This window comes from Atta colombica, unplaced genomic scaffold, assembly GCF_001594045.1.
Source record: "Atta colombica isolate Treedump-2 unplaced genomic scaffold, Acol1.0 scaffold21, whole genome shotgun sequence".
NCBI classification, from domain to species: Eukaryota; Metazoa; Arthropoda; class Insecta; order Hymenoptera; family Formicidae; genus Atta; species Atta colombica.
The window spans coordinates 1,617,615-1,627,578 of record NW_017259305.1 but is presented as its reverse complement, the minus strand read 5'-3'; the positions used below and the strand labels follow the sequence as shown (position 1 = coordinate 1,627,578).

Here is a 9,964-nt window from a genome sequence, read left to right as displayed (position 1 = left end):
ATATATATATATATTTATTAAGTGTGTGTGTGTGTGTGTGTGTGTGTGTGTGTGTGTGTGTACACTTAGCATGTAATACTAAGCACATATGCTTAGATAGACATCTAAAATATATACTCAGATTGAACTTGATGAAATAATGTTTACAGATTTTAAAAATTTATATATTGCAATCCGACACTGAGCAATGGGCCATAAATCTAATACGTGCCTTAGAAAAGGGAAGACGGAGAGATATTAAAGAACTTGTGGAGGAATTGATATTAAAAAATAAGAGTATATGATATCAATACAAGATTTTTCTGTGTTATATTAGAGCTAATATATATATTTCCTTTTCTGAATTGATGCTTTAATTTATCCTGTTTTCCAATCAAATATGACATAATTTAACAATGAACAAATTTGATAGTATATAATAGATAATTTAATGTACAAAGACATTATATAACTAATATAAATAAAAGTACGAAAGCATGTCACTACTTTTTTATATTTATAAAAAATTCTTGAATATAATTGTAACTACTATACATAAATATTAAATGAGATTACAAGGATTTATTTATCGAAAAATGAGGTTGCACAATTACATTTAAGAATATAAATTTATTCAAATCATATAGTCAATTAGTCACAAAAATAAGCAGCCCACGTGCGTATCTCATCAATCGTAGGTGAGCTATGTGTATTCTATATTTCTTAATCTGAATCTTTATATTAATAATATATTCATCTATTTCATATTTTAATGTGATTTATTAATTTTAATTTAATTTATTATTATAGAAACGTAACTACAACAATATAACATGCTTTTGAAAACAAAATTTTTATTTTTTTTTTAACATAATGCAAAGATATATTTTCACACAATTTTATTATCTGATTTTTTTCATATTATCATATTTGAATGAACAACTTAAGGGTGATATCATGAATTTTTAGTGAAATTTAAAGTGTATAAGTATTTTTCGTTTGACTCCCAGCTTTCACCATAGTATCTTTATGTACTTGATATCCCATAGTTGTTTTAGATGTAATCCTTAATCTTTCCTTGAGTTTCCGGCTAAAATCATAAATTATTATAATAGTAAGCTTGAAAAGTCAGAGATAAGAAATCAAAGTAGTTTGACATCTTACCCAATTTCCATAACACTATCTGCACAATCTGCATTCGATGTCCAGACACCAAGTTTGTCTCCTTTTGGCCTGACATTTACTACAGCTCCACAAACGTCATCAGAATATTCATTGAAGGCTTCCCCAATCATACACAATAGAATTTCTAACCAAAAATTATCTAGATCCGTAGTTCTTTGCTTTTTATCTAGATTTATTAGCCATCGTCCACCACATTTGTTCTGATCATCCTCCCACATAGGCCGAATTCCTTGCTTAAACATGCTATAATCACAACCTTGTCTTAACTCAGAGGCTGTCTTTATATGGTTGTACAAGCTGCACATAAAAAAAAGATTTTCCTTTGCTATAATTCATATTTACAATTTGCAAATCTTTGGAATTTTTTACATTTATGGAGAAAAAATCCAGTTACCTCCAGAAATCTTCAGCTGTATCAAAGCTCGTTATTTCCCGCTGGCTTTCTTCCCATGTTTTGGTCCTATCAGGCTCGTAATACCATAGAGTCCAGGTGTTTTGCAATGGATGTTTGATTAAGTATTCAGGTGGAAACTCGCCAGGACTCGCTACTTCCGTATTCTGCTTTCGATCGATTTCCTAGAAAGAGTTATGTCACTGTTTACCCGATTTCAAAAGGAATCACCTTAGAATCGCATTCAGACGCATCGATTCGGAAATTATGAGCAACCTTATGCATGGTCGCGCTAACCTGTACGATGGTCACAACGGATTGCGTGCGCATCGTTTTGCCGGTTCCACGCTACCCCTCGCAGTCGCCCGCGATATTTCCGGCGATTATTTATAAATGATCGATAGGACTGACGCGGCGAGGCACCTTTACCGAACGAAAAAACGCTGCAAACCTCGCGGAACACTTTCTACGAGCAAGAGGGTGAGGGACGCAGAGGGAGAAAGATAATGAAAGAAATGTGAAAGACCGGCAGAAAATTATCGCACGATATTACGCTTTGTTTTCGTCGCGATCTGCGTCATGTGGACGAAATTGGCGTTCCTGTATGATTCGATCCATCATCAACATACCTCGATTTCTTCTGAAATACTCGTAGCCATGTTACTTGATGTTACTTGCTATACACGACGCTTGCTAACTCGCTCCGTTGAAGCCGCGCGAATAGCAGCGAGACATCTGACAGTATTGTTGCAACTTTAAAAATTTAATCACCAGATTTCTAGTTCCAAATCAACTTCTATAGAGAAAGAATTAAATAGCGTTTTCGAGCAGATTTGCTCTCATTTGGGTTGGATAATAAGTCTGTTTGCGTTGCATGAAATCCCCAAATATTTTTGCACTTAAAATGAGATAGATATATATTTATCTTTGAAAAAAGAGAAAGCGAAGATGCTGAGTGCAAAAAGTGCAAACAACGCGAACAGACCTAATGTTTCTACTATTGGTTGACGTTATTCCATCAATAGAAGAGCATACAACGTTATTAATCCAACCTAAGTTGGCACAAATTCGTTCGGCTTGAATACGCTAAAAGGAATGAGAAAATCATTTTCATGTTAAGAAGAAAACGGGCTTATATGACGATTTCGAGGATCAAAATAAGCCCATCTTCTTCTTCAAGCATTTATATTAGTCGTAACTGTATGTACTTCAAGCATTTTATATTAATCGTAACTGTATGCCGTAATCTGATCTACAATAAAGTTTTAAGTCTTAAGCCGTAAGAAATGGAACAAATTATAGTCGATTATTCTTCTCGATTCGACTATAATTATTAATTTCTTACAACTTAAAGCTTAAAACACCTATTATAGATCCGGGGTAAAAATTTATCTTCGAGTATTCCCTTCTTATTGTACAATGTAACAAGAGAGGAATACTCGACTAGATTAGTCTTCTTACATTATCTTACATTATATTGTATGCATACAGCATATAATTACGGCCAATATAAACGTTCCCTTAGAAAGAGACACTGTTCAACTACACACTCATCGACATATTGGACGCAGCACAGACTCTTGCATAACGCATAATGCATAATGCATAAAGGAATCAACCAATCGAAATTCTTCTTTTCCATGGAAAAGAAAGATTCTGATTAGTTGATTTGCTTATGCACTATGCGTTATACGTTATGCAAAAGTCTATACTGCGATCAATAGAATGGACTATGACGATGATGAGGGTAGAACTAGTAGAGTGAGAGGCCCATTTTGAAATTTGGGAAAAATATTTAAACATTTGGAAAATAGTATTTTTCTTGTAATAAACAAATTTTATCATGCGTCAAGTTAGCAAATAGCAATTTTATTTAATGTGTTTTATGTTTTATGGAGAAACATATATGTAGATGCATATGTATATAATAATCTTTAAATGAATAAACGTACATATTATAAATTAACGCAAATTGCTTTCATGTCTAGAAAAAATACTTAAATATTTGTTAAATATATGTATATAATACCTCTTGACATATATGTATGTATAAAACTTATCCATCTTTACTGAAAAATAAAAATAAAGAATAAATATTAATATTTTTCTTCTTGAAGTGTATTTAAATGATAATAATATTTACAAATTAAAAAAATAACACATGCTGATAATTTTTTTCTTCATTGTATATTTTTATATTAAAAGTTTATTATTCCGAATACTCCAATGTTAGACTACGTTTTCAAATTTCATTCAGTACAATAAATATAGAAAGCCATAAGCCATAAGAAATTGACCAATCACAGTTGAAAATGAAGAAAATTAGTCGAATATAATTAAGTTTATGATTAGTTGATTTCATACTACACATAATTTCTTATTATGCATACTTAGATCCGGGCTTAATTGGTTAATTTTTGACGATTTTAGGTTTACTATATTCATTGTACTACACCTACTACACCCGGGTTTTGTTTGTTTCGTAATATGTAAATCTATTGAATTATCAAATAGTGACTTTTCCTAAATGAAAATAATAATGAAGATGTCTTTCCCAAATGATTTCTATTGATTCATTCATAAAACACATTAAATAAAATCTGTCTGCTAACTTAACGCATAAAATTTGTTAATTAGAAGAAAAATATATTTCTTAAATTTTTAAATGCTTTTCTCGAATTTTCCCAAACGATTCCCAAATTAAATAGACATAAATAAATTAAAAATATTCAATTTGTCTGTTATCTTGTCAGTGATGTTGTGTTTCGACAGCTGTGTCGAAAATATTTTTTTTAATTACAAGGTTGATAGCACTGTAATTAACATAGCTACTCCTTAAGAGATCAGCTAATATTGTAGTTTTCATTTACTAACAAATTATCCTACATTAGTTGCAAGCAGATCGCAAGTTTGTTGTGACAAGCAATATGAAGTGTTAATTTCAAAATGCAAGCTTCAGATTGGCTGTTGCAATAAATTTGCGACCGGCTTGCAACTAATGTAGAACCAGCTTTATGCATTTTATGTGCGAAGTTCTTTATGCCTTATGCATTTCATGTGGGAAGCTTTTTAATTACAGCGCTACCAACCTTGTAACTGAAAAGAATATTTTTGACACAGTTATCGGAACACAGCCATAGTTTTATGTGACTCCCTTAGGATGCCGTCCCATGTATATGGAACGATGGAATGGATTTCTTATTAGAAATGAATTCATTAGCATTCTATTCCGTAAAGTCGTAATCACACTACAGGCTTTCGATTCTGAGGATTCGAACTCATGCAACGGAATAGCGAAATGCGAAACGAGAACAAAATCAATCACGAGTATTTCGCAATTTTCGTTACACGGTTTCAAATCACTTCATCTTCATGGAGCGCAATGAGCGTAAGCGGAATCAACAGTATGATGTTTAAATATTGTATTTGTCATTCATTTTTTATTATCATGTATTTAAGTACAGAATTAAATGCATTGAAAATAATGATTAAAGATGTTAAAATTTATGAAATTAATCTTAATGTGATTGTAACCTTTATGAAATAACGATTTATGATTGGTTGCGCAAAGTCTGCGATGCGCTCATTACATATATGCTACATGGGTATCGGGAATTCACATTTCAACGTAACAAAACTGGCAGAATAACAATGTGAGTACAGAGATAAATTATTAAGTAATTATAATAGAAGGCGCTTCTCACCTTCAATTTCAATGAAATTATGTTCATTCGACGCGTTTTTGCATAAAATGAAAGAATCTTGCAATTAAATGTTGTGTCTAGTCCCGCGAAGTGAGATTTAATCATTAAAGTTGACGACTATTTAGGTTAGAAAATCTGTCATAATCACGAAACACTGCGATGCGAGCATGCGCTGCAGTCACCGCGTCACATAATACGGCCATTTTGAGAATGACTGTTTACTGACTGGTTACTAGAAGCATCAGGCTTTCTCGCTAACAACAACCTCTGGCGGAGACACACAATATAGCGGAAAATTTAAATTTAAATTTATCTGGATTTTGGTAGCACCTTGTACAAGAAAACGAAAATTCTGGATACAGTCAAGATTTACATAAAGAATGAGATATCTCCAAAACGCAAATGATCATTTAGTCCTTGAAATGCAAACGATTGATCATGAGAAGTTCTTCAATTATTTCAGAATAACATCGAAATTATTTAAAGAATTGCATTATAGTTGAACTATGTATATATAAAACAAGAATGTGTCGTATTGAAAAATAAGAATTATTATTAATTTTCTTCTTCAAAATTGTTAAATTCTCAATCAGCAATGGCAATATCGATATAGTCTGCAATCGACATTTCGTTGATTCCGTTCCGGCCACGATTCCGGTACAGTAGAGAAACTTCTTATGGAACGGAATGCTAGTAAACTCATTTCTACATATTGAATACAAACATTTTAATCAATAAATACCGTTAAATTATTTCTAATTCTCCATTCCGCTTTTTCGCTCAAATTGTACTACATGTAATATTAAGAGATAAAACAGGCGGAACACGTGGAAACGCAGAAATTTAGTAAAGTTTAATTAATTTTGTCTTTCGCGTTTTCGTGTTTCCGCATTTCCGCGCTTCATATAATGGCACCCTGTCGGTAAGCGAGTAAAGACAATTAGGACGCATTCACCTCGATGAAAAAACAGAAAACAGAAAAGTAGTAGTCAATTAGAACTCGCGTTGGTAGTAAGTAGTACAAAAAGCCGAAATTGTAGACTACCAACTAGAGTTCTAATTGGCTACTGCTTTTCCGCTTTCCGCGTTTCTGTCAAGATGTGAATGCGCCCTTACAGAATAGAACCTAGTGCCCCTGGATTTGAGACGAGGAATGCTTTGATATTTTTCTCTGTTGTCATCAATTATAACCTATCATTAACCTGTCAAAGTTCAGATTCTACATCCAAATGTCCCTAGAGTAGCCCCAAGACATTACTCCAAGTTTGTTCACGTCGCACGTTTCAACATGCCCAACACACTCCAATACGTCATCGGAACCAATATGGTAATTAGATGTTCGCATCGCATTAGAGCATACTTCATGGATCAATTAAGAGCTCCATTTGCCTCATCTCAAAAGGTGGATGATACAATTGGGGCATGTTATGTACGCATGCGTAATGATTGAAAACTTACTGTATCGAAGAAAATATTTCAGATTCATTTTGTATAAAAACGCATTTAATAAATGCGTTTTTGATATAAATATAAAAATATAATATAACTTTTATATTTATTAAAAACGCATTTATTTTGTATAAAAGTTTTTCAAATAATCGAGATAACATAAAATATCCGAAACGAAATAAAGCACATGTTCGAATGGTCTCACTAAATTAGGTTAGATGACATGCTCACTTTGTTCTAAATTCGTATCACTGAATATTGGAACACATGAATACAACTGCTCCAACCTTACCTGTGATCCAAGTGTTCTCTGAATTAATTTGGAGCATGCAACGTGAACAAATCTAAGGATATGATAGACTGAGGAAGGAAAACACTAGAACACAAATCCAAATAGCACAGTCAAACATACTTAAGCGGGGAGCATAGATTCTTATATAAGATTCTTATATATAAAACATGAGGCCAAAAAATCAATCAGAGTTCTTTATTTCACGGAAAGAAAAGAAATACGGCATTTGATTGATTTATTTTCTTATGTGTTATGCATTATGCAAGAGTCTGTGCTCTCGGCTTTATGCTAAAATATAAAACATTTATATCGCAATACTCAGATCGTAGCGAGACGAAACACGTTGAATCATGGTGGAAAGAATATAAGATGAAGTACTCCCGTGAATATGCAGTAAGAGAGTGAATTTGAGTAACACTTGATTTGGCTGTTCCAATACCAGCGCTATTATACGTAGGAAAAAGTGCATATTGGAACATTTATTTAATTCATTATTTCTAGTACTGCTATCGTCAATTTGCGCAATGTTTTACCTTATATTTTTTCCATCATGAATCAATTTCTCAAGATTGAGGACAATATCTTTGTCATTATCATTTTCTAACTAAGTTAATAAATACCAGCGTATTATTACGTTTTCATGTAATTTCTTCAAATATTAATAATATTAAACTGTCAGCAGAGGCTTTAAATATCTTATGTATTAATTTAAATTATGAATGATTGGCATAGAAACGAAACTATTAATACAAATTTAATAATTATTACAAGTGATATTTTGATATTTTGCATCGGTATAAATCAATGAGAAATCAAAGCGTAAAATCAAAATTCTGTTTGTTAATTGAAAATTAAGCAGAATCAAAATGATGTCATGACATGACGGAAACATCGATTGGTCAATTTTTGGTCACTTGAGGTCATTTCAATTTTTGTCATTTGTACAACATAATCAGAATTTGACGTTAAAATGACTTATGTTTGCTATCTGGGCTGCTATTTGGCCCTTTTATATCGCCAAAAATTTATTCAGAGTTGACGGTTTTTAATAGTCTCGTCGGTGTTACGGTACTCTTCATAAAAAAAAATTCCGATATATAACCGATCACAGAAAGGTTACAATACTTTTTTTTTCGAAGTGTTCTTGACTCAATCTTGCTCACAGAGTGATTAAACGTAAACGCTGTTAGTAATATAGAATTCTAGCAAAAATTAGGTCCATTTTCGGTGTGGGTCTAGATGATCGCGCTGGCTATTAGCTAGTAGATGTTATGCTAATTCACACGATGGCGCGCTCACCTACACCCGTTCACACCAAAAATGAATATTTATTTTCCTTATTTTTCTCCTCAGTGTACATTACATACAACGTGTCGACATACTGACATTATACTGGATGAAGCATCGCAATTATCTTGATAAATCTAAAAAGAGATAAAACGATGTTTGGATAAAGTGTATGGCAATTGCTCATGATTTAATTGCGCGCAGCCAATTACAGCACTTAAAAAAACAAACTAATCCTAAACTCCCTACACAGAAGTCGCTGTGATTGGCAGTGAGCAATTGCAGCGCTCTCGTTTGGGTAATAGCGATCAATAGTAGAAAGAGAGTTTGACCAATAGGACAATAATAGAAAGAGAATTCCGTGCCCAAACATTTATTTTACTTTTTCTAGGCCCGCAAGACGAAAGAGCAAAGATATTTCGTCTCATGCTCCAATATTATAGATGCGTTCAAAGAGACACAAGCATTATTTGTAGGCATCATTTTATCTTTGTTTTATGTCTAATAAACAATAAAGATAGACTGACAGAAATAATGCTAATAGTGTCTCCGCGAATGCATCACATATGTCGATGTATACACGAAAGATCAATTTCGGATCTCAAGAATCGATTTGTCGATTTAATCGAAACTTAAGAATCGATATTCAAAAAATCGAATATCGTAAGTAAAAGAATCGATTTTCTAAAAAATCGATTTTAGATCGAACATATTTAAGAAATTTGTCGCGTTGCATGTTCCAAATTAACCCAGAGAGCACTTGGATCACAGGTAAAATGGTGGTTGGAGCAGTTGCATTTATGTGCTCCAATGTTCAGTGACACAAACGGATTTAGGACAAGTGAGCATGTCACCTAACCTAATCCATGAGACTATTCGAACGGGTCCGACATGTACCTCGTTTCATTTCGGGTATTTTGTGTTACCTCGATTATTTGAAAAGCGTTTTTATACAAAATAAATGCGTTTTTAATAAATGTAAAAATTACAAATTAAAATGTCAAGGTTTTAAAAAACGAGATGTAAATTAATTTAATCACTCTAGACTAATCTTATTTAATTATTCTTGTTAAAATATTATATGGATTAACTATTCTATATAAATTAATGTAAGTGAAAAATAAATTCTCAATATTGAATTAAATATAATAATTTTTTAATCAGAAATGATATTTAATTGTACAAAATATAGTAAAATAGTCGTTGAAGAAATCCTCATTCGGAATGACATTTTATATGAAACTGTTGACTAAGCTGATTCGATAACACAGAAGAATCAGTTAAACATAATTTTACAATTATGGATTTTCAAATTTCTGACTTAATGCTTATTTTGATCCATAATATCTTAACGCAGGAATAACTAAATAAGATTAGCCTAGAGTGATAATTTTTATTATGTATCATATATTATCATATATTAATATATTATCATATATTAATTCATTGACTTTGGATGGGTTTACATAAACACGTTTGCTTTATTATCACTGATGAAGACTTTGTAAATCAAAAGATTTGAAATTTAGCGTTATATGAATGTAATAAAAGACGAATTTTAGTTAACTACATTTAACTATATTTGCTCGTTTTTTTAAAAAGCCTTGACATTTTAATTTATTGCATTGCATTTACATAAGCCTACTTTTCTATAAAAGTTATATTATATTTTTATAT

The 9,964-nt window shown here is 31.9% G+C and overlaps 2 protein-coding genes across 3 annotated transcripts in view; one reads left to right on the top strand and one right to left on the bottom strand.

The window, feature by feature from the left end:
• Positions 1-476, top strand: part of LOC108687578 — a 6,541-nt gene extending 6,065 nt beyond the window's left edge. The window contains exon 4 of the mRNA XM_018193430.1: positions 150-476. Within this exon, the coding sequence (XP_018048919.1) occupies positions 150-284 (135 nt within the window). The 3' untranslated portion in view covers positions 285-476. The remainder of the gene's footprint in view (positions 1-149) is intronic.
• Positions 477-861: 385 nt separating this feature from the next.
• On the bottom strand, positions 862-2,279 carry LOC108687593 (eukaryotic translation initiation factor 4E-like). 2 transcript variants are annotated; one of them, XM_018193444.1, is made up of 4 exons: positions 2,185-2,279; positions 1,559-1,740; positions 1,144-1,461; positions 862-1,069 (listed from the first exon to the last, which is right to left on the bottom strand). In XM_018193444.1, exons 1-4 carry the CDS (start codon positions 2,212-2,214, stop codon positions 955-957), a joined length of 645 nt encoding a protein of 214 aa, XP_018048933.1. In that variant the 5' UTR covers positions 2,215-2,279; the 3' UTR covers positions 862-954. The 2 variants fall into 2 exon arrangements, with proteins under 2 accessions (XP_018048933.1, XP_018048932.1); XM_018193443.1 differs by lacking the exon at positions 2,185-2,279 and adding an exon at positions 1,853-2,121.
• Between the last annotated feature and the right edge of the window lie 7,685 nt (positions 2,280-9,964).